The sequence below is a fragment of the Ischnura elegans genome, chromosome 10 (genome assembly GCF_921293095.1).
Source record: "Ischnura elegans chromosome 10, ioIscEleg1.1, whole genome shotgun sequence".
Lineage (NCBI taxonomy): Eukaryota > Metazoa > Arthropoda > Insecta > Odonata > Coenagrionidae > Ischnura > Ischnura elegans.
Window position 1 is genome coordinate 274,447 of NC_060255.1, and position 26,938 is coordinate 301,384.

Genomic DNA, 26,938 nt, shown 5'->3' on the forward strand with positions numbered 1-26,938 from the left:
TACGATCTTCCCGAAGATTATTTTGTTCAAATATTTCGCCTTAATCAAGAGGCAACTTTGGGTTTAGTGGAAGAGCTAAGGCCTTACATGCATTCTTCACGAAGATCATGCATTCCTATTGAAATAAAGGTATTTACCTGTAGGCATGGACTAATTTCATTTTTTTACCATCAGTAAAATGAGTCCTACTAAAGAAAGTGAACTTGTTATTATTGCAAAATTGTTAGCCGTATATTTAACCTTTTCTTGTCAACGATTACTACGTTTCTCTTACTATGGAAACTACGATAAAAAAACCTATTTTTCTTGAATGCAGGTTGTTACAGCATTGCATTTTTTTGCCTGTGGCAGCTATCAAAGGCCAGTTGGATTAAATTTATTTTTGAATGTAAGCCAAAAGAATGTAAGTCGAATAATTAAGGATATAACTGATACGGTGAATGAACATTTACTTCACAAATGGGTTGCATTCCCAATTAATATTGATAAGCAGAGAAGGATAAAAGCACGGTAAACAAATTATTTCATTAAGATATATTCCAGGTTGAATGAGTATTCAACGTTGGACATAATTATTGATGATATTCCTAACTAAATCTAACTAAGTCTAAATTTCAGATTTTTGGAGGAAAAGAATTTCCCCGGTATTCTCGGTGCAATTGATTGCACGCACGTGAAGATCAAGGCTCCGCATGTAAATGATGAAGTATATCCTGAACACCTTTACGTTAATAGGCATGGTTATCATTCCATAAATGTTCAGCTGGTAATATACATATGTAGCATGAATATTGGTTAAAGAGCCTATGTAGATAATAACCTACTATTTCTTGCTTGTTTAAAGCTGGAAAGTAATTCATTGATTGGGTGATTGACACAAATTAGTAGCCAAAACTGTGATAGGTGTGGGTATTTGGAATATTGGACGTAAAAGTAAAAAAATATTCATCGGGAGGAAAAATCTGAAAAGTTGAAAAAGTCGATTAGTTTTCGAGATATATCGACTTGAATTAACATGGGAGCCTTATGGGACTACAACTTTTTCGCTTTTATTTTGTACTTTTAATTTTCCGAGGAACATGATATTCAATGGACATAGACTAGATTTTTTGGTCGATTTTTTGGTGTGGTTGCCATAGCGACGAATTGATATTTAGTATTTTTTATTACTGTTTGAATGCTCTCAATGCTTTTCTTATGGGAAAACTTTAGGAATTTTTTTGACCAACTTGCAATAATCGCACGACAAATTCCTTTGCCAAAAAGTTAGATAATTCTTTGGTTAATTTTTTGGCTATCTTAAAATTTTCGTACGTCGAAACAATTCCGAGGAATAAACGATTTCGATTTAACATTGTCGTGATGGGCGAATTTTCAAACTCGGATTTCAGCCTTGAGACATGTGCCATATGAAAATTTGGACTCTTTAGGAAAAACCGTTAGAGGGTTCTCCGAACCCTCACGTTTGAGCTCACTTTCTCCGTATCCCTCTTGGGTTATTCATAATTAAATTCCGAAAAATGTCCTGCACGCGAAAAATCATTGTCGCCATTTTTTTGTGGAGCATGCAATCTTGAATATCTTAGCAACCGTTTAAGCTAGAGAAATGAAATTTTCAGAGTAATACTTTTATCAAAATGGTCAACTTTTGCAATGATGACCATTTCGCTCGATCGATTCATGTGCGAGTTATATCGATACCAATCTCCTTGGTTACGCTTAAATCGCTAATAACTTTTTTTCTAAATCAAGGCATGAATGTGAAAGTCATATATAATACTACTCTTAATGTCTTTTCTTCGACAAAAGTTAAATCAAGCGAATCGAGCGATTACAGTCGAAGTTATGATCGATAAAAGGTTGCATTCGATTGAGACATTTTTCAGACCTATTTACATAGTTACGGGGATAAAAATTATAAAAATATGTAAGGGAAGAAATGAATTATGCGTATACATATATTATTTAGATGAGTATTGTTTCCTAACGAAGATATATCAATATGAATTTATATCTTTTTGTATTAGGTCCCCGTAAGAAATACACGCATCGCCCTATATACGTCACCAATATAAGAACATAGGCGAAATTTTGAAAGCGGGGATAGTAGAGAAGAGAGGGATAAGGGTATGGCCATCGAATGGAGGGGTTATCAATAGGATGCGAATTTTTCAATACAGGTGGCAGTATAGTCGAATGTACGATTCGATTTTTATAGCAAATACGGAAATTGGCATAAAATGATAAGTGTATACGTTGGACCAATGAAATTTAGTGAATTGGTACATCATGGTATTCCTCACAATGCGCAATGGAAACATGTTTTGTATATAGTCTCACGCTCGATATATATCGAATCTACTTTTTCTTAAAATATATCGAATTGCTATAGCATATAGGATTTTACATCTAAGGACATAGTAGAACAGGAAATATATAGTAGATACCCATAGACCAGAAATTAAACCAAAAATATTGCGAATTTTAAAGTACAGATGTCAGTATGATCGAAAAATGAATTCGATTATTATAGCAAATACGTTAATTGGCATAACTTCAATTGTGTTTCCGTTGGACCAATGAAATTTGGTGAATGGGTACATCTTTGTATTCCTCACAATGCCCAATAAAAATATGTTTTGCATGTTGTCTCACATTCAATATATATCGAATATAATTTTTATTAAAATATATCGAATTGCTATAACACATAGGATTTTACATCCAAGGACATAGTTGACCAGGAATTATATAGTAGATACCCATAGACTGTAAGTTAAATCAAAAGCAATGCGGATTTTAAAGTACAGATGTCAGTATGATCGAAGAATCGATTCGATTATTCTAGCAAATACGTTAATTGGCATAACTTCAATAGTGTTTCCGTTTGACCAATGAAATTTGGTGAATGGGTACATCTTTTTATTCCTCACAATGCCCAATGAAAATATGTTTTGCATGTAGTCTCACATTCGATATATATCGAATCTGCTTTTTCACAATTTATATCGAATAGCTATAACATATAGGATTTTACACCCACGGGCATTGTTGACCAGGAATTATATAGTAGATGACCATAGACTGGATATTAAAAAAATGTCATCGCGGATTTTACATTACAGATGTCAGTATAATCGAAACATCGAATCGATTATTGTAGCAAATACGCAAATTGGCATAACTGGATTAGTATATACGTTGGACCAATGAAATTTGGTGAATGGGTACATGTTGGTATTCCTCACATTGCCCAATGGAAATATGTTTTGCATGTAGTCTCACATTCGATACATATCGAATCTGCTTTTTCACAAATTATATCGAATAGCTATAACATTTAGGATTTTACACCCACGGGCATTGTTGACCAGCAATTATATAGAAGATGATCATGGCGTGGAAATAAAATCAATATCGTTGCGGATTTTACAGTGCAGATGTCAGTATAATCGAAAGATCGATTCCATAGTTATAGCAAATGCTAAAATTAGCATATTTTGATTAGTATATACGTTGCACCAATGAAATTTTGTGAATGGGTACATCTTGGGATTCCTCACAATGCCCAATTGAAATATTGTTTGCGTTTAGTCTCACGTTCGATATATATCGAATCTACTTTTTCTTAAAATATGTCGAATTGCTATAACAAATAGGATTTTTCATCCAAGGACATAGTTGACCAGGAAATATAGAGAAGATTTCTATTAACTGGAATTAAAATCTACGGCATTGCGGATATAACAATGCAGATAGCAGTTTTATCGAAAGATCGATTCGATAATTGTAGCAAATACGCGAATTGGCATAACATGATTAGTATTTACGTTGGACCAATGAAATTTGTGAATGGGTAAATCTTGGTCTTCCTCACAATGCCCAATGGAAATATGCTTTTTGTGTAGTCTCACGATCTATATACATTGAATATGCTTTTTCTTAAAATATATCGAATCGTTATTACATACAGGATTTTCTATCCACGTACATAGTTGACCAGGAATTTTAGGGTTGATGATCGAAGACTGGAACATGATTGCGAATTTTCAATACACGTGTCAGTATACTTGATAATTCGATACGATAATGATAGCAAATATGCCAAAGCTATTTTTTTCAAATTGGAATATCTTGAGAATAACTATTTTTTAGTACCAAAGAAATTTGGGGAATCGTTACAATATAGTATTTTACACACTGCATTATGGACATATGTTTTGCGAGTGGTACATCTTTATATATTTATCTGAGGAATCTGCGTTTCATTTTCAAGTTTCGCTTATCACAACGCTTTTGGACTTTAAGAGTTGAAAAATAACCACAAAATCATCACTGTCTTGAAATTTTAAAAACCTTATTCCAATTATGTCTCAGTGCTAAACTTAACCTATTCAAATAATGAACTATCCGTCAAATGAAATCATATTGAAAATAACAAATAATTTTAAAAGTAAACAATTAAGTTCCTTGCCCTTTCAAAAACCGGCAGGGAAATTTTTGAATATTTTAAACACTTATGGACACAATACTCGACAACACGTGACACAACAATGTTCTCACCCTCCTAATTACCCGCTTGAAGAATTCAAGCACCCAATCGACTCGTTGCGTCTATAAAGTGGGAAACTGACTCATTGATTGTGTGATTGATACAAATTAGCAGGCCAAACTGTGATAGGTGTAGGTATATGGAATATTGGACGTTAAAGTAAAAAAAAATTCATCGGGAGGAAAAATCTGAAAACTTGAAAAAGTCGATTAGTTTTCGAGATATATCGACTTGAAATAACATGGGAGCCTTATGGGACTACGACTTTATCGCTTTTATTTTGTAATTTTAAACGCCCGAGGAACATGATATTCAATGGACATGGACTAGATTTTTTGGTCGATTTTTTGGTGTGGTTGCCATAGCGACGAATTGATATTAGGTATTTTTTATTACTGTTTGAATGCTCTCAATGCTTTTCTTATGGGAAAATTTTAGGAATTTTTTTGACCAACTTGCAATAATCGTACGACAAATTCCTTTGCCAAAAAGTTAGATAATTCTTTGGTTAATTTTTTGGCTATCTTAAAATTTTCGTACGTCGAAACAATTCCGAGGAATAAACGATTTCGATTTTCCATTGTAGAGGTGGTCGAATTTTCAATCTTGGATTTCGGCGTTGAGACATGTGCCATATGAAAATTTGGAATCTCCAAGAAAAACCGTTAGAGGGTTCTCCGAACCCTCACGTTTGAGCTTACTTTCGCCGTATCCCTCTTGGTTAATTAATAATTAAATTCCGAAAAATGTCCTGCAAGCGAAAAATCATTGTCGCCATTTTTTTGTGGAGCATGCAATCTTGAATATCTTAGCAACCGTTTAAGCTAGAGGAATGAAATTTTCAGAGTAATAATATTATTAAAATGGTCAACTTTTGCAATGATGACCATTCCGCTCGATCGATTCATGTGCGAGTTATATCGATACGAATCTCCTTGGATACGCTTTAATCGCTAATAACTTTTTTATTAATCAAGTTTTGAACATGAATGTCATACAAAATACGACTGAATATGTCATTCATCCGACAAAAGTTAAATCAGGCGAATCGATTGATTAGACTCGAAGTTATGATCGATACAAGGTTGTATTCGATTGAGCCATTTTTTGGGCTTATTTACATAGTTACGGAAATAAAAATTTTAACAATATGTAGGGAAAAAAATGAATTATGCGCACACATAAATTATTTAGATGAATTATGTTTCCTAATGAAGATACATCGATTTGAATTTATATCTTTTTGTATAAGGCCCCCGTAAGAAATACACGCATCCCGTCTGTCTACGTCACCAATATAAGAACATAGGCTAAATTTTGAAAGCGGGGATATTAGAGAAGGCAGGGATAAGGGAGTGACCATATAAGGGATATCAATAGGATTGCGGATTTTACAGTACAGATGTCAGCAGTGTCTAAAGTACGATTCGATTAGTATAGCAAATACGCAAATTGGCATAACTTGATAAGTGTGTACGTTGGACCAATGAAACTTGGTAAACAGGTACATCTTGGTATTCCTCACGATACTCCATGGTAGTATGTTTTGTATTCAGTCTCACGTTCGATATATATCGAATCTACTTTTTCTTAAAATATATCGAATTGCTATAACATGTAGGATTTAACATTCAAGGACATAGTTTACTAGGGATTAAATAGTAGATACCCATAGACTGGATTTAAAACCAATACCATTGCGGATTTTACAGTACAGATGTCAGAATGATCGAAAAATCGATTCGATTATTATACCAAATACGTAAATGGGCATAACTTCAATAGATTTACCGTTGGATCAATGAAAGTTGGCGATTGGGTACATATTGGTATTCCTCACAATGCCCAATGAAAATTTGTTTTGTACGTAGTCTCACATTCGATATATATCGAATCTACTTTTTCTTAAAATGTATCGAATTGCTATAACATGTAGGATTTTACATCCAAGGACATAGTTTACTAGGGATTAAATAGTAGATACCCATTGACTGGATTTTAAACCAATAGCCTTGCGGATTTTACAGTACAGATGTCAGTATGATCGAAAAATTGATTCGATTATTATAGCAAATACGTAAATGGGCATAACTTCCATAGATTTACCGTTGGATCAATGAAATTTGGTGATTGGGTACATATTGGTATTCCTCACGATTCCCAATGAAAATTTGTTTTGTACATAGTCTCACATTCGATATATATCGAATCTACTTTTTCTTAAATTGTATCGAATTGCTATAACATGTAGGATTTTACATCCAAGGACATAGTTTACTAGGGATTAAATAGTAGATACCCATTGACTGGATTTTAAACCAATAGCCTTGCGGATTTTACAGTACAGATGTAAGTATGATCGAAAAATCGATTCGATTATTATAGCAAATACTTAAATGGGCATAACTTCAATAGATTTACCGTTGGATCAATGAAATTTGGTGAATGGGTACATATTGGTATTCCTCACAATGCCCAATGAAAATTTGTTTTGTACGTAGTCTCACATTCGATATATATCGAATCTACTTTTTCCTAAAGTATATCGAATTGCTAATACATGTAGGATTTTACATCCACAGGCATAGTTGACCAGGTATTAAATAGTAGATACCCATAGACTGAAAATTAAACCAATGGGATTGCGGACTTTACCGTTCGGATGTCAGTATGATCGAAAAATCGATTCGATTATTATAGCATATACACAAATTGGTATAACTTGAAAAGTATACCCGTTGGACCAATAAAATTTGGCGAATGTGCACATCTTGGTAATCCTCACACTGCCCAACAGAAATATGCTTTGTATGTTGTCTAACGTGCGATATATATCGAATATGCTTTTTCTTCAAATATATCGAACCGCTATAAGATATTGGATTTTACATCCAAGGGCATAGTTGGCCAGGTATTGTATAGTAGATACACAGACTGACAATTAAACCAATAGCATTGCGGATTTTACAGTACAGATGGCAGTGTAATCGCAAGATCGATTCGATTATTCTATCAAATACGCAAATTTGCAAAACTTGATTAGTTTATACGTTGGACCAATGAAATTTGGCAAATGGGTACATCTTGGTATTCCTCACAATGCCCAAATGAAACATATTTTGTGTATAGTCTCACGTTCGGTATTAATCGAATCTACTTTTTCTTAAAATATATCGTATTGCTATAACATATAGGATTTTACATCCAAGGACATAGTTGACCAATATAATTATGTGGAAGATAGCCATAGACTGTAAGTTAAATCAATAGCATTGCGGATTCACTAATACAAATGCCAGTATAATCGAAGAATGGATTCGATTATTATAACAAATACATAACATTGGCACAAGTTGAATAGTGTATCCGTTGGACCAATTAAATTTGGTGCTTGGTACATCTTGGTATTCCTCACAATTCCAAAAGGTAATATGTTTTGCATGTAGTCTCACGATTGATGCATATCGAATATGCTTTTTCTTAAAATATATCGAATCGTTATAACATAGGATTTTGAATGCACGTACATAGTCGACCAGAAATTTTAGTGTTGATGATCAAAGATTGGAAGGTAAATCAATCGGATTGCGTATTTTCAATGCACGTGTCAGTATACTTGATAATTCGATACGATTATGATAGCAAATATGCCAAATCTTTTTTGCAAATCTGAATATCTTGAGAATAACTATTTTTTAAGACCAAAGAAATTAGAGGAATCGTTACAATTCAGTATTTTACAAACTGCATTATGGACATTCGTTTTGCAAGTGGAATATCTTTATATATTTATCTAAAGAATTTGCGTTGTATTTTAAAGAGTGGCTTATCACAATGCTTATGAACTTTAACAGTTGAAAAATAACCACATAATCAACACTCTCTTGAAATTTTTAAAACCTTATTCCGATTATGTGTCAATGGTTAACTTAATGGATCAAAGAATCAATTATCCGTCAAATAAAATCACATTGAAAATAACAAATATTTCTAACAGTGAAAAATTTAGTTCCTTACCCTTTCAAAAAACGGCGGGGAAATTTTTGAATATTAAACCACTTATGGGCACATGACTCGAAAATATGTGACACAACTATGTTTCCACCCCCCCCCCTAATTACCCGCTTGATGAATTCAAGCGCCCAATTGACTCGTTAACGTCCCTATAATAGCTGCAAACTAATTCACTGATTGGGTGATTGATACAAATTAGCAGCCCAAACTGTGATATGTGTGGGTATATCGAATATTGGACGAAAAAGTAAAAAAAAATTCATCGGGAGGAAAAATCTGAAATCTTTAAAAAGTCGATTAGTTTTCGAGATATATCGACTTGAATTAACATGGGAGCCTTATGGGACTAAAACTTTTTCACTTTTTTTATGTATTTCTAAATATGTGAGGAACATGAGATTCCCTTGAAGTAAACTAGATTTTTCGGTTGATTTTTTGGTGTGGTTGTCATTGCGATGAATTGATATTTAGTATTTTTTATGATTTTTTGAATGTGCCCCATGCTTTTCTTATGGCACTACGTAAAGAATTTTTTTGACCAACTTGCAATCATCACAGGACAAATTCCTTGAAACGCAAGATACTAGATTTTTTGGTTGATTTTTTGGCTATCTCGGAATTTTCATATGTCGAAACAATTCCGAGGAATAAACGATTTCGACTTTCCATTGTAGAGGTGGTCGAACTTTCAATCTTGGATTTCGGCGTTGAGACATGTGCCATATGAAAATTTGGAAACTTCTAGAAAAACCGTTAGAGAGTTCTCCGAACCCTCACGTTTGAGCTTACTTTCGCCGTATCCCTCTTGGGTTATTCATAATTAAATTCCGAAAAATGTCCTGCAAGCGAAAAATCATTGTCGCCATTTTTTTGTGGAGCATGCAATCTTGAATATCTTAGCAACCGTTTAAGCTAGAGGAATGAAATTTTCAGAGTAATAATATTATTAAAATGGTCAACTTTTGCAATGATGACCATTCCGCTCGATCGATTCATGTGCGAGTTATATCGATACGAATCTCCTTGGATACGCTTTAATCGCTAATAACTTTTTTATTAATCAAGTTTTGAACATGAATGTCATACAAAATACGACTGAAAATGTCATTCATCCGACAAAAGTTAAATCAGGCGAATCGATTGATTAGACTTGAAGTTATGATCGATACAAGGTTGTATTCGATTGAGCCATTTTTTGGGCTTATTTACATAGTTACGGAAATAAAAATTTTAACAATATGTAAGGAAAAAAATGAATTATGCGCACACATAAAATATTTAGATGAATTATGTTTTCTAATGAAGATACATCGATTTGAATTTATATCTTTTTGTATTAAGCCCCCGTAAGAAATACACGCATCCCGTCTATCTACGTCACCAATATAAGAACATAGGCTAAATTTTGAAAGCGGGGATATTAGAGAAGGCAGGGATAAGGGAGTGACCATAGAAGGGATATCAATAGGATTGCGGATTTTACAGTACAGATGTCAGCAGTGTCTAAAGTACGATTCGATTAGTATAGCAAATACGCAAATTGGCATAACTTGATAAGTGTGTACGTTGGACCAATGAAACTGGGTAAACAGGTACATCTTGGTATTCCTCACGATACTCTATGGTAGTATGTTTTGTATTCAGTCTCACGTTCGATATATATCGAATCTACTTTTTCATAAAATATATCGTATTGCTATAACATGTAGGATTTAACATTCAAGGACAAAGTTTACTAGAGATTAAATAGTAGATACCCATAGACTGGATTTAAAACCAATAGCATTGCGGATTATACAGTACAGATGTCAGTATGATCGAAAAATCGATTCGATTATTATAGGAAATACGTAAATGGGCATAACTTCCATAGATTTACCGTTGAATCAATGAAATTTGGTGATTGGGTACATACAGGTATTCCTCACGATGCCCAATGAAAATTTGTTTTGTACGTAGTCTCACATTCGATATATATCGAATCTACTTTTTCTTAAAATGTATCGAATTGCTATAACATGTAGGATTTTACATCCAAGGACATAGTTTACTAGGGATTAAATAGTAGATACCCATAGACTGGATTTAAAACCAATAGCATTGCGGATTTTACAGTACAGATGTCAGAATGATCGAAAAATCGATTCGATTATTATACCAAATACGTAAATGGGCATAACTTCAATAGATTTACCGTTGGATCAATGAAAGTTGGCGATTGGGTACATATTGGTATTCCTCACAATGCCCAATGAAAATTTGTTTTGTACGTAGTCTCACATTCGATATATATCGAATCTACTTTTTCTTAAATTGTATCGAATTGCTATAACATGTAGGATTTTACATCCAAGGACATAGTTTACTAGGGATTAAATAGTAGATACCCATTGACTGGATTTTAAACCAATAGCCTTGCGGATTTTACAGTACAGATGTAAGTATGATCGAAAAATCGATTCGATTATTATAGCAAATACTTAAATGGGCATAACTTCAATAGATTTACCGTTGGATCAATGAAATTTGGTGAATGGGTACATATTGGTATTCCTCACAATGCCCAATGAAAATTTGTTTTGTACGTAGTCTCACATTCGATATATATCGAATCTACTTTTTCCTAAAGTATATCGAATTGCTAATACATGTAGGATTTTACATCCACAGGCATAGTTGACCAGGTATTAAATAGTAGATACCCATAGACTGAAAATTAAAGCAATGGGATTGCGGACTTTACCGTACAGATGTCAGTATGATCGAAAAATCGATTCGATTATTATAGCATATACACAAATTGGTATAACTTGAAAAGTATACCCGTTGGACCAGTGAAATTTGGCGAATGTGCACATCTTGGTAATCCTCACACTGCCCAACAGAAATATGCTTCGTATGTTGTCTAACGTACGATATATATCGAATATGCTTTTTCTTCAAATATATCGAACCGCTATAACATATAGGATTTTACATCCAAGGGCATAGTTGGCCAGGTATTGTATAGTAGACACACAGACTGAAAATTAAACCAATAGCATTGCGGATTTTACAGCACAGATGCTAATGTAATCGCAAGATCGATTCGATTATTCTATCAAATACGCAAATTTGCAAAAATTGATTAGTTTATACGTTGGACCAATGAAATTTGGCAAATGGGTACATCTTGGTATTCCTCACAATGCCCAAATGAAACATATTTTGTGTATAGTCTCACGTTCGGTATTAATCGAATCTACTTTTTCTTAAAATATATCGTATTTATATAACATATAGGATTTTACATCCAAGGACATAGTTGACCAATATAATTATGTGGAAGATAGCCATAGACTGTAAGTTAAATCAATAGCATTGCGGTTTCAACAATACAAATGCCAGTATAATCGAAGAATGGATTCGATTATTATAACAAATACATAACATTGGCACAAGTTGAATAGTGTATCCGTTGGACCAATTAAATTTGGTGCTTGGTACATCTTGGTATTCCTCACAATTCCCAAAGGTTATATGTTTTGCATGTAGTCTCACGATTGATGCATATCGAATATGCTTTTTCTTAAAATATATCGAATCGTTATAACATAGGATTTTGCATGCACGTACATATTCGACCAGGATTTTAGTGTTGATGATCAAAGATTGGAAGGTAAATCAATTGGATTGCGTATTTTCGATGCACGTGTCAGTATACTTGATAATTCGATACGATTATGATAGCAAATATGCCAAATCTTTTTTGCAAATTGGAATATCTTGAGAATAACTATTTTTAAAGACCAAAGAAATTAGAGGAATCGTTACAATTCAGTATTTTACAAACTGCCATATGGACATTCGTTTTGCAAGTGGAATATCTTTATATATTTATCTAAAGAATCTGCGTTGTATTTTCAAGAGTGGCTTATCACAATGCTTATGGACTTTAACAGTTGAAAAATAACCACATAATCAACACTCTCTTGAAATTTTTAAAACCTTATTCCGATTATGTGTCAATGGTTAACTTAATGGATCAAAGAATCAATTATCCGTCAAATAAAATCATATTGAAAATAACAAATATTTCTAACAGTGAAAAATTTAGTTCCTTACCCTTTCAAAAAACGGCGGGGAAATTTTTTAATATTAAACCACTTATGGGCACATGACTCGAAAATATGTGACACAACTATGTTTCCACCCCCCCTAATTACCCGCTTGAAGAATTCAAGCGCCCAATCGACTCGTTACGCTATTTAAAGCTGGAAACTGATTCATTGATTGGGTGATTGATACAAACTAGCAGCCCAAACTGTGATAGGTGTGGGTATATGGAATATTGGACGTAAAAGTAAAAAAAAATTCATCAGGAGGAAAAATCTGAAAACTCGAAAAAGTCGATTAGTTTTCGAGATATATCGACTTGAATTAACATGGGAGCCTTATGGGATTACAACTTTTTCGCTTTTATTTTGTAGTTTTAAACGTCCGAGGAACATGATATTCAATGGACATAAACTAGATTTTTTGGTCAATTTTTTTATGTGGTTGCCATAGCTACGAATTGATATTTAGTATTTTTTATTACTGTTTGAACGCTCTCAATGCTTTTCTTATGGGAAAACTTTAGGAATTTTTTTGACCAACTTGCAATAATCGCACGACAAATTCCTTTGCCAAAAAGTTAGATAATTCTTTGGTTAATTTTTTGGCTATCTTAAAATTTTCGTACGTCGAAACAATTCCGAGGAATAAACGATTTCGATTTTACATTGTCGAGATGGGCGAATTTTCAATCTTGGATTTCGGCGTTGAGACATGTGCCATATGAAAATTTGGACTCTTCTGGAAAAACCGTTAGAGGGTACTTCGTACCCTCACGTTTAAGCTTACTTTCGCCGTAACCCTCTTGGTTTATTAATATTTAAATTCCGAAAAATGTCCTGCAAGCGAAAAATCATTGTCGCCATTTTTTTGTGGAGCATGCAATCTTGAATATCTTAGCAACCGTTAAAGCTAGAGGAATGAAATTTTCAGAGTAATAATATTATTAAAATGGTCAACTTTTGCAATGATGACCATTCCGCTCGATCGATTCATGTGCGAGTTATATCGATACGAATCTCCTTGGATACGCTTTAATCGCTAATAACTTTTTTATTAATCAAGTTTTGAACATGAATGTCATACAAAATACGACTGAAAATGTCATATATACGACAAAAGTTAAATCAGGCGAATCGATTGATTAGACTCGAAGTTATGATCGATACAAGGTTGTATTCGATTGAGCCATTTTTTGGGCTTATTTACATAGTTACGGAAATAAAAATTTTAACAATATGTAAGGAAAAAAATGAATTATGCGCACACATAAATTATTTAGATGAATTATGTTTCCTAATGAAGATACATCGATTTGAATTTATATCTTTTTGTATTAGGTCCCCGTAAGAAATACACGCATCCCGTCTATCTATTTCACCAATATAAGAACATAGGCGAAATTTTGAAAGCGGGGATAGTAGAGAAGAGAGGGATAAGGAAATGGCCATCGAATGGAGGGGTTAAAAATAGGATGCGAATTTTTCAATACAGGTGGCAGTATTCGCGATTCCAGCCCGGAAGACGCCTACTACCGGCGAAAAATGTAAGCAGCGCGGTGGTGATAGCGGTCATGAACATGCATGTTCATGATAGCGGTGAGAGTGGACTCTTTACGTGTAATTCATATGCCGAATATAGGCTGCGTAGTGCCTTATAGTAATCCCTGATGGATTCTTTCCTGACAATCATCCCTCTTTAATAGATCTTTCGCTTATCTTGCATTTCTGTGATACCTCCAAAACTGTATATTCTATGTAACTCTTAACTACAACGTAGGTAACCGAATTTTCTGTTCTCACAGCTCAGCCTCTCACGTCTTCGAACTTCGCTTGCAGTCATTTCCATTATTTCTTCTCGGAAATTAACTGCAATAACCTCTTAATAAGTCTCAAGTATTTATAGTTTAATTCCTTTCATTCCACCTTCTTTATTTTACTGTCGCCGTACATTTCATATGTATCCTATATTTCATTCAAGAGGAAAATGATCGGCAAGGTGATTGTCTCTCGGCGTCATGGACGCGTTTTTTGGTGGAAATTCTTCTTCAAGAAATAATTTAGGGAGAATGTGTCGTCAAAGCTAGGCGTAGGTATAGTTCCTGTTGGCGCTAAGGTGAAGAGAGAGGATCGCGATCCAAAACACGTTCATTGTATTTTGATATCCTAATTGGAGACATGGTGCAGTGAGCCGTCGCAAACTCAGTGTTAACTTCACCTCATAAAATCAAAGATTCCTTATAGTTTTCAGCACTTAATCAAGCAGGATCATTAAATTATCTACATTAAGGTTAATATCTCCATCTGGAGTATGATACATACAGATGACAACAACATTTAAATAAATAAACTTAACAATCGAAATATCAAAAAGATTGTGCATGGGAATCACATTTTTACGGCTAATTGATTGAAAAAAAACACCATTTCTAACTGATGCAAACTTTCTTCCATTTTAATCCCAGTTCTGCAGAAGTAGCTTCCCACAGAATAACCAAGTGATATTACTATAGTATATTACTATCAACTATAGTTGACTCTCCTTTAGGGCATTCATATTATATTCTTTGGAGCTCCTCAGAGTATATTATATTTGAAGTAGAAATCATTTATATAAGTACTTAGTTGAAATATTTTCCATTTGTTACTCTCCCTACTATGTGAGCAAAATAATAAACCACCACCTTTGATGATAATAATGTATCTTATTGTAACCATACGTCATGTACCATTTGGTTCACTATGCTTCTTATATATGCTCCTATTGCCTAGAAGAAGCTTCTCAGTATCAATAGGTACTCATATAGCTCTGATAGTTGTTCTGTAGATATGGTGACTGAATAAGCCAATGCAATCATTTCTCCCAATTGCACCTTCTCCTTCATCACTCCCTCCACTTATAGCTTATTTTACCTCTCCAACTAAAGATTTTTTGGTTTTTCTCCAGTAATTAATAAATGAACATCCAGTTGGCATGCTTAAGAACAGACCCGACCTAATGGTATCATGCAGTTCCTGTACTTGTGAGTAACTATTCCAGCCCGCTAAATTATTTCTTACTTCCTACTCACTGACCCCTTTCCCTTAAAAAAAATACTCAAAATATACTCAACCTAAACGATTTTACTCTCAAATGTTGACTAAGCAATTTTGACTTGATGCTTCCTATCATTGGTGGTGAATACAAGTTTCAAGTGGGGATGGCAATAAAATATTTATAGAGAGTTTACTGTTAGAGAGGGTTCTGAGAAGCACAGAATTTTTCTGATTATTGGTGGGCAATCCTTATCCCTAATTCCTACAACTGCTTCACAGAGGAAAAGCCCTCTTTTAAAATCATGTACTGAAATTGGTAAATTAGAATGCAACAAACCCCAACTGTACTGATAATACATTCCTAATTATAAAACTTAATGGCACCCCTAAAAAGCCTATTTGGACCCATTTGGACATTGAGTATTTTAGAAATTAATTATGTACAATAACAACTACCCATGCACTGGAGAGGATAACCATATCAGGCAGTTCTTGAACCCATGACCTTCAGCTTGCAAAGCGAGGCCTTTGCCCCACCACAACAAGGCCAGCATTATTGAGTTTAATTTACAAATACCCCTCGATGACTATCACTTGGTGTGACTGGACTCTTATAAAGTGATGGTGGAGTGGATATATTAAATAAAGTTAAGGTGCAATATGTAGACAATAAACTAGATAGACTCAGGATCAACTGTGTGAACACAACTTATTCTAACATTAAAAGAATACAAAAAAGTTTTTCTTTTCATCTACGATACAGTTGCAATTGCTAATTTGGACTAAATTCTTCTCCATACTGCAACACTTTGTTTACAAGTACTTACCTTAACATCTACTTTTTTACCACTCCACTCCAATGTACTTTTCATTATCACAGCCCACTTACTACTTTCTGTCAATGTCCTCGACTCTTTCCCCAATTATTCATCAAAATTAGCTAAGAACAAGTAACTAGGTAAAATAGATTCCATGAGCTAAGGTAGGTACCAGCAATACCACAGAAAGTTAGGATGGCCTTAAGAAAAATTGAAGAAAATTTTATGCTGATTCTATTTTTTATTATACTTTTTGGACATTTTGAAAACACGATACAAGAAAGAGGTAGGTAGAGAGTACCAAGGTTATGAAGTTTATATGAGTGTTGACTATTACTTGTTATGGGTTTTCCACTCAGATCAGGGATGTAAACTTGGGAGGAAAGAAAAACATTTGTGGTACACTACATAGAGAAGTGGCAGGTGGATAACATAAAGGCCTTTGAAGTCAATATAAAATAGGTTCAGTTAGCAAGCTGGTTCATAAATACAAAGCCATTGAAGTCAACAACAGTGAGGACATTACAATCATAGTTCAATCATGGGCCTAATCATAAAACAAGTGATTTGTTAGGAGGAACAATGATAAAATGTTTATGAAGCAAGGTTCAGTTGGCATGCAGGTTCATAAATACAAAGCCATTGAAGTCAACAACTGTGAGGAAATTAAAATCATAGTTCAATCATGGGCATAATCATCAAACAAGTGATTTCTTAGGAGGAGCAATGATAAAATGTTTATGAAGTAAGGTTCAGTTGGCATGCAGGTTCATAAATACAAGGCCATTGAAGTCAAAAACAGCGAGGAAATTAAAATCACAGTTCAATCATGGGCCTAATCATCAAACAAGAGATTTCTTAGGAAGAGCAATGACAAAATGTTTATGAAGTAAGGTTCAGTTGTTATGCAGGTTCATAAATACAAGGCCATTGAAGTCAACAACAGAGAGGACATTAATATCAAGTTCAATCATGGGCCTAGTCGTCACTCTAGTGATTTCTTAGGATGAGAAATGAAAAATGTTTATGAAATAAGGTTCAGATAGAAAGCAGGTTCATAAAAACAAAGCCATTTAAGTCAACAAAAGTGAGGACATTTAAATCACAGTTCAATCATGGGCCCAATCGTAACACAAGTGATTTGTTAGAGAGAGCAATGATAAAATGTTTATGAAGTAATGTTTAGTTAGCATGCAGTTTCATAATTACAAAGCCATTGTAGTAAAAATAAGTGAGGACATTAATAGCACAGTTAAACTATGGGTTTAATAAGAGGAAGTTTTATGGAGAAACCTGTTTCAAAAAAGAAATCTGAAGGGAATGTATGGGAACGGAGTTCCTATTTCAGGGTTCGATAAGACCACCGAATAACATTGAGAAACGCTTAATTTCTCCTCATCGTCGTTTTCCTCGGTGGGACCATCGCCTTGTTAGTGTTTTCCATGACGCTTTACAAGTTGAAAATTACGATAAAGCTCTAAAATGAAGTTAATAATGAACCAGCGGAATAGATAAATGTGCACCAATGTAATGGAGAGCGGTTCAAAAAACGATATATATTGAATGAAAAAGAGCACTACATACGGAAAATCCTCTGTACTGTGACGTGCAAATACGATACTTAATATATCGATAGATATTAAGGATAAATATAGCAGAAGATGGAGCAAAATAGCCATATAAAGCTCGTTGCGATCTAATCTAGCAACATAATTTATCACCAGTGTGTCCGCCATCTTGGAAAATTACGTCACCGACGCTAGCGCCGCTAGTGGTGATTTGAGTCGCCAATAGTCGAATGTACGATTCGATTTTTATAGCAAATACGCAAATTGGCATTAAATGATAAGTGTATACGTTGGACCAATGAAATTTAGTGAATTGGTACATCATGGTATTCCTCACAATGCGCAATTGAAACAAGTTTTGTATATAGTCTAACGCTCGATATATATCGAATCCTCTATTTCTTAAAATATATCGAATTGCTATAGCATATAGGATTTTACATCTAAGGACATAGTAGACCAGGAAATATATAGTAGATACCCATAGACCAAAACATAAACCAAAAACATTGCGAGTTTTAAAGTACAGATGTCAGTATGATCGAAAAATCGATTCGATTATTATAGCAAATACGTTAATTGGCATAACTTCAATTGTGTTTCCGTTGGACCAATGAAATTTGGTGAATGGGTACATCTTTGTATTCCTCACAATACCCAATGGAAATTTGTTATGTATGTAGTCTCACGCTCGATATATATCGAATATAATTTTTATTAAAATATATCGAATTGCTATAATACATAGGATTTTACATCCAAGGACATAGTTGACCAGGAATTATATAGTAGATACCCATAGACTGTAAGTTAAACCAAAAGCAATGCGGATTTTAAAGTACAGATGCCACTATCATCGAAGAATCGATTCGATTATTCTAGCAAATACGTTAATTGGCATAACTTCAATAGTGTTTCCGTATGACCATTGAAATTTGGTGAATGGGTACATCTTTGTATTCCTCACAATGCCCAATGAAAATATGTTTTGCATGTAGTCTCACATTCGATATATATCGAATCTGCTTTTTCACAATTTATATCGAATATCTATAACATATAGGATTTTACACCCACGGGCATTGTTGACCAGGAATTATATAGTAGATGACCGTAGACTGGATATAAAAAAAAATGTCATTGCGGATTTTACATTACAGATGTCAGTATAATCGAAAGATTGAATCGATTATTGTAGCAAATACGCAAATTGGCATAATTGGATTAGTATATACGTTGGACCAATGAAAATTGGTGAATGGGTACATCTTGGTATTCCTCACATTGCCCAATGGAAATATGATTTGCATGTAGTCTCACATTCGATACATATCGAATCTGCTTTTTCACAAATTATATCGAATAGCTATAACATTTAGGATTTTACACACACAGGCATTGTTGACCAGCAATTATATAGAAGATGACCATAGCGTGGAAATAAAATCAATATCGTTGCGGATTTTACAGTACAGATGTCAGTATAATCGAAAGATCGATTCGATAGTTATAGCAAATGCTGAAATTAGCATATTTTGATTAGTATATACGTTGCACCAATGAAATTTTGTGAATGGGTACATCTTGGGATTCCTCACAATGCCCAATTGAATTATTGTTTGTGTTTAGTCTCACGTTCGATACATATCGAATCTACTTTTTCTTAAAATATAGCGAATTGCTATAACATATAGGATTTTACATCCAAGGACATAGTTGACCAGGAATTATGTAGTAGACCCCATAGACTTGAATTTAAACCAATAGCATTGCGGATTTAACAGTACAGATGTCAGTATAAAAAAAATTGATTTGATTATTTTAACAAATATTTAAATTGGCATAACTTGATTAGTGTATCCGTTGGACCAATGAAATTTGGTGAATGGGTACATCTTGGTCTTCCTCACAATGCCCAATGGAAATATGCTTTGCGTGTAGTCTCACGATCTATATATATTGAATATGCTTTTTCTTAAAATATATCGAATTTTTATTACATTCAGGATTTTCTATCCACGTGCATATATGACCAGGCATTTTAGGGTTGATGATCGAAGACTGGAACAGGATTGCGAATTTTCAATACACGTGTCAGTATACTTGATAATTCGATACGATAATGATAGCAAATATGCCAAAGCTATTTTTTTCAAATTGGAATATCTTGAGAATAACTATTTTTTAGTACCGAAGAAATTTGGGGAATCGTTACAATTTAGTATTTTACACACTGCATTATGAACATATGTTTTGCGAGTGGTATATCTTTATATATTTATCTAAGGAATCTTCGTTTCATTTTCAAGTTTCGCTTACCACAACGCTTTTGGACTTTAAGAGTTGAAAAATAACCACAAATCATCACTGTCTTGAAATTTTAAAAACCTTATTCCAATTATGTATCAGTGCTAAACTTAGCCTATTCAAATAATGAACTATCCGTCAAATGAAATCATATTGAAAATAACAAATAATTTTATGAGTAAACAATTAAGTTCCTTACCCTTTCAAAAACCGGCAGGGAAATTTTTGAATATTATTAACACTTATGGACAAAATGCTCGACAACACGTGACACAACAATGTTCCCACCCTCCTAATTACCCGCTTGAAGAATTCAAGCACCCAATCGACTCGTTTCCCTTTAAAATCAGATATGTGACTATGATTTAAACATTTTAAATGTTAACGCAAGATACCCTGGGGGAACACATGATTCCTTCATTTGGAGGAGCTCAAACATATACAGGGCATTGGAAAATGCTCATTCTGTAGGAACCCTAGATGGATGGCTTATAGGTATGCTACAGTTTACTTTTCAAGTTGACAAGAATGTATTAATCATCAAATTGAGTAAGCACCCATTCTGTCGGTTTTATAAAGAAGTGCTAAATACCAAAATGAAATACTTTGTTTTCATCCCAGGGGATAGTGGTTACCCTCTTCAGCCTTGGCTGATGACACCAGTATTAAATGCAATACCAGGAACCCCAGAGAACAGGTATACAGAGGCACATGCTGCTGCAAGAAACTGCATTGAAAGATGCAACGGTGTCCTCAAGAGTAGGTTTTGATGCTTGCTATCTGAGAGAGGACTACATTTTTCCCCTGAGAGAGCTTCATTAATCGTTAACACTTGTGTTGTTATACACAACATGTGCAAGAGGTATAACTTGGAAGATGATAATATACAGCTTCCTCCAGCAAATAGAGCTGCAGGTTATGTAAGGGAAGATATTGAGCATCATGCTCATAATGAAGCCCTAAGAATTCGTCGCCAAATTATTAGAGCTCGGTTTTCCTAATTTAGTTAAACTGAATGGTATTTATTATCCTTAGAAAATAGTCAACCATGCCGATCTACATCATCACTCGTTTTGTAATTCACCAGTTATTTTGTAATTAATCTCCTGTATGAAAATCGATGAATTCTGTACTGTTGATGCAGTAAAACATCCAGTTGTGAATAAACAATTTCTCCTTCGGAGCAAGTGGCACCAAAAATGAGTGTATGATTTAATCAACCTTTAGGTTTAAATGACTTACCTGATTATAATACCACATACTATCCCTAAAATAGCTGGTATTTATCCAACTCTGCATGCAGATGACACTAAATTCATTGTTTTTTCTTCAGTCTTCAATCTCTCATCACAGATGGTTTAACTGTCAGTGAATCGCTGATGGCTTAAGAACTCCCTTAAACTGAACATTGTGAAGTCACACAATGTATTTCAGAAATATACAAAAGCCTAAGAGGGGCATTTCCCTATCCCCATACATTTTTTAGGAAGAAGTGTCATCACTTATTGACTAATTACATAGTTGTTTAAAAGGGAGAGTGTGAAATTGGGTTAATGCTCATTTTTTAGTGGTACCTATTATATTAGAAATAATGTATTTAATGGATTGTTTGAAATAGGTTCATTGGCACAACGTTACAATGTTATTCTTAGTAGTGTGAGATTAGAATTAGTGGATTATTTTTATCATGGGTGTCCATTCTGTTTCTAAACTTTGTACACCCATGTCTCGTATAGCGCAAGGGATGCGTTCCTCGGGGTCTTTGCGCTATACGAATTTGCGTTATACGAGAGCGTTTTATCATTGGGAAGATAGGGATGTGTTCCTGGTAGGATAGGTCTTGGGTATTGAATTTCCTCTAAAACTTCTATATTCCCATAAAAAGCCTTAGAAAACATTATTTATATAAATTTTTATAGTTTAAAACATCTTTAAAGATAGTATGCACGCATTCAAAGACTTTTATTCACGTTAAAAAAAATTCTTACGTGCTTTTGAAATTCCCTTCTGTCGTGCGGGTGGGCTAACATCTGCCATCTCAGGGGATCGTAATGCGTTGCCGGCAGTTGACGATTTTTCAAACTAGTCTAAAAACAACTATTGTGTCACCCAGGCCCTTTTGTCGCTCATCGAAGTGACAGGCAAATGCTACTTTGAATGCCATTTCATAGCTAGCGGCGTTTATGAATGATAAATCATTTTAATTTGAAGTCCTGCAAGTCATTAGCAGCTACGTGAAACAGTCTTTAAATGCCTTGACACCTGACCAAGGTTTTCCTTCCCTGAAAATGAATGTACGAGAATGCATTCTTTTCCAAAACAATATCGTCTCGTCAACACTAGAAACTGGTTGAGGGGGAAAGGAGCCACTTTCAATCACAGCTTGGAGTTCATCAGAAAATGTTGCGGTGACTGCGCTATCAACACTTGCAGATCCACCTAATATTGCCGCAGTGAAAATACCTGCTTGCAGTTTAAAATTCTGGAAGCAACCAAGCTTTCACTAAATGTCTCGGAGCCATTACCGCCCTCGTCTTTTTGTACAGATTCACAATGAACTTTCCCTATGTCTTGACCGCTTGGTTGATGTTGGTGCGGCTGAGGTCACTGCCCAGACGGCACAGAACCCTCCGTATCTAATTCGTATGTACATAATACCCATTGACTAAGGGGATACTATGCCGCTCCGTCGCTTTTCGTCAATGGATAATTTCCGTTCGCGGCCTGTCGATGAAGCGCGTACGCAGCATGTGAATGTCCGCTACTAAGCACGTACGATTGGATACGAAGCGCGCAGGAACACGGCACTCAGGCTAATCTCAATCGATTAGGTCGAAATTAGATATATCGTAACTCGCACGATCGAAAAATGTATCGAACGCAACACAATCGATAGCTACCGACCGTAGCGAGAACCTTGATACGAATCATTATGAATTGTAAGTTCTCAATAGGTAAATAACACCATACCATGAATTCTAATTACCATGAAAGACTCACGACCGACAAAGTTTTTGTCGGTTGTGAGTTTTTCATGGTAATTAGAATTCATGATATAGTATTATTTACCCATTGAGAACTTACAAAACTTACTCGGCCACTTAAATAACTCTGCGAAAAATGAGATTCTCATGGCTAATTTTAAGTGGCTCGTACTTACTTGGAAACCTTGAGATGTTAATGAGAGTAAATTCTTATTAATTTTGACACTAAATAAGACATCACATAGCCCACGAGCATTAAAAAGCTTACCCTAAAGCCTGACGAAATAAAATTTTTAAATAAAAATTGCCGATGAAACAGGATTGCTGACACATCTGCTATTAGTATGATCGAATTCATCAAAATGCAAGCAAAAATTAACGTATAGTTCAGTCTCAGCTACTAAAACTTACCCATATCAGGCGCTAAAGTATTTGAAAAATTATTTGGGATGAGTAAAAGTCCCTAGGTCACTGCAGTAAATGTATCAACCTATTAAAAATATGAAAGTCCTGCCAAATCACCAGCATAAACACTTGTAAAATAAAACATGTTATCTCTTAGATCACACCTCCGATTTTATACTTACTTTGCATGAAGTCACCACCGCAAGAAATTTTAAAGAGGCAGGAAAGAAAAAAACCCACAGCAATACAATACATATATTATGTATTTTCTATTGTCAACCACAATAATATTTCCAATTTTCTCTTCTATCCCACATCTAATTTAGCGAAACAATTACTCTTATTCTCTTTCGAATAGAAAATTATTTAAAAGAGGACTGGTCGATACATACAAACTATCGTCAATACTTTCTCCGATGAACGTCCACTATCACTGCACCAACTTGCACAAATCAAATCCACATCCACAAATATGTCACTTCTGCCACAATGTCTGTCTTCTTGGCGACAGGTAACAGTGAAGCAATGGTACCTTCCTCCAATCTGGGCACCTTCAATTCAGCAAGAATTTTCTCCTCGTCTTCTCGTCCAAGGCCACAGATTATTTTCTGATATCACAAGGTGCGATGTGAAGCTCACACACCTAAAATTAATAAATAATAAAATACCATGTAACTTATTAGGTCAAATCATTTCCAATTTTTGGTATTTCTGCATGAGAAATCAAATTACTAGGCTCGTAAATATAGTAAATATTTTTATGCCTGATATTTTTATTGTTTTAAACTATAGCATAAGATAATTTGAAATGATGAAAGCCGACGTGTAATACACCATAGGGCAAGCTAAGAAGCAATATTCGCTCTTATAAACTTGGCAGCTTATTCCTAGTTTCTCCTTTAACCACACGTTTACCGAATGAATTAATACAAAAAAGACAACTAAAATGCAAGAATTTTCAAAAGAATTGCTGCTATACAATATTTTGAATCACCATTTTTAGTACTGAATAGTACTATAGTACTTCAGTACTGAATAGTTCGGGATGTTGATGCATCAACATCCCGAAGCCACTTCTAACTTAAAATTACATCCAAATAATTACAGCGAGAAAGAGTACATACCTCACAGTTTTTCGTAAGGGTGAAATGTTTTCTTCTTATCGCCCAAATGTACTTTTTCTTCTACTCAGGATCTTTTGGAAAGCTAAAAACTTGGTATGTCCCGGAGTTTCCATTACATCCCGACATTACACACACGGAAGGCATTTTAACAAAAATATCTCACAAACACGTTTCTGAAGCCCAGAGAATGAAATTAAAGAATAAGGGAAACTTCACTATTACCAGACACTCTATTTTTCACAAACTTAACCACAAAAATCCCTGAAATGTGGTGAGACGTCACGTAAACCATGCCATCTCCAACGTGTTCCAACGGCTTGTGAAGGCATGTGATCTTTCAAGGAGGATATGGCACGATGGCACCAGATGGCACCACCCGCGAAAGAAAATAGTCCCAGACCGAATACAGTTTTATCGATGAGATACAATTTTATCGATGCATATGAATTTGCCAGTCCTCTTGCATCTTTTTTCGTCATTAAAGGAAATAAAGAAACAAAACCTTCTAAGTAACTTCCTAAGCGCGATTTTTGTATCTTGATTGTCCACCCTCGTTTTTAGGTACGAAAACTTCCTGTGCCGTCTGGGTGATGTTTTAACTTCGTCTTTATTCAGAATAAGGCATCGTACGTTTAAACTTCCGCGCAATATCGCTTTGACGCTCTCCATTTTCAAAGCAATTGACCTCTTTCAATTCCTCTTCTTGGTTTATAGTTTTATTGATAAATTCTTGATTTTTCTACACGCATTCCTATTTTTTGCTATATTCTCTTGGTTTTTACTCTGTATGGCTCTATCTACATCACCTTCCACTGCTGAACTGTATTCCTGAGACGCAGAAGGCTTAAGACTTCGGGGAGGGAACGAAGCCATTGTGTTTGAGACTTTATAGCGGACCCTTTTATGTGTTGATGCTATTCATGCGCAACTCGGCCACCGCTCCATTTCTCCCCCGTGAATACCGATGACCTTGAAGGCTTTAGCGTAGACGGCGGAGACGCTCTACCTGGAAGTCAATCGCCCGATAACCTATGACGGCAAAAATACGTCTCAAACCGTATTGCTGAAAAAAAAATCATTTCCACTAGCCCCACGCTTAATTAACGATCTAAATTATTTATTATCATTCTGTTAAGGAGACGAGATAAATTACTTCGGTAAGCCGGCTATCTGGACCCAATGACGAGTAATACTTTTGGCAATTGCGCAACAATGAATTTCGATTAATATATAAACAAAAAAGAAGATTTGAGGCAAGAAATAATATTAATATGCGTATATTGATAGAAATTTCGTGTGTACTTAGCGCAAGTTCACGTTTTATCGCGAGAGCGTTTAAGATTTTTGATTAGGCTACACTGCGTTGCAATGTTTCCCCGAGGAACGAATTTGCGCTATATCGAAATTGCGCTAATCGAAATTGCGCTATACGAGACATGGGTGTACCTCGAATTTCGAATACCTCGAATACTAAACGATGAATGTGAAAATGTTTGACTTGATCGCCTATGCATCAGGAAACCCAATATTTTGGCGAGTAATTAACAGGAATTTAGCTGATTAATGGAATATTTTAATTTTATGTAAACAATAGAGTAGTTGCCTTCATTAAAGAAAACGAAAGGCATTGATTGTGATTCGTTACCCACCATTGGTGTATTCATAATATACAAATTATTTGGTTCTAGAAATACCGGTTTAGACCAATGGCAATGGTCAATTTTATCCTCATTTGAAAAAGGCCAGATTGGCGCCCATGCGATGCCACTCCACGTGACATCACAGGGACCTAGTTTCTACACGAGAGGGAAACATGTCTTAATAATCACTTATTAAAGCTGGCTAAGGTCGGAAAGTTTTCTTTGTCTGATAAGGTATTAATAATCCTTATTTAGGCCAAGCGCTACCAGCTAGCATGGTACTCGGCTACCTGCTAGCATCCTGCGTCGTATCAGCGCTCAAAGCCTCGCCCCAAGGTCACCTCACTTGCGGCAGCGGGAACCAAAACGACGTCACACTGAGATTTCCCGGCATTC

The 26,938-nt window shown here is 34.9% G+C and overlaps 1 protein-coding gene across 1 annotated transcript in view; it reads left to right on the forward strand.

Moving 5' to 3' along the window:
* LOC124167096 (protein ANTAGONIST OF LIKE HETEROCHROMATIN PROTEIN 1-like) overlaps positions 1–21,589 on the forward strand; it is a 50,619-nt gene extending 29,030 nt beyond the window's left edge. Inside the window, exons 5-7 of the mRNA XM_046544886.1 lie at positions 619–796; positions 20,734–20,884; positions 21,011–21,589. Of these exons, the coding sequence (XP_046400842.1) occupies positions 619–796; positions 20,734–20,884; positions 21,011–21,159 (478 nt within the window). The 3' untranslated portion in view covers positions 21,160–21,589. The remainder of the gene's footprint in view (positions 1–618; positions 797–20,733; positions 20,885–21,010) is intronic.
* Positions 21,590–26,938: the final 5,349 nt, after the last annotated feature.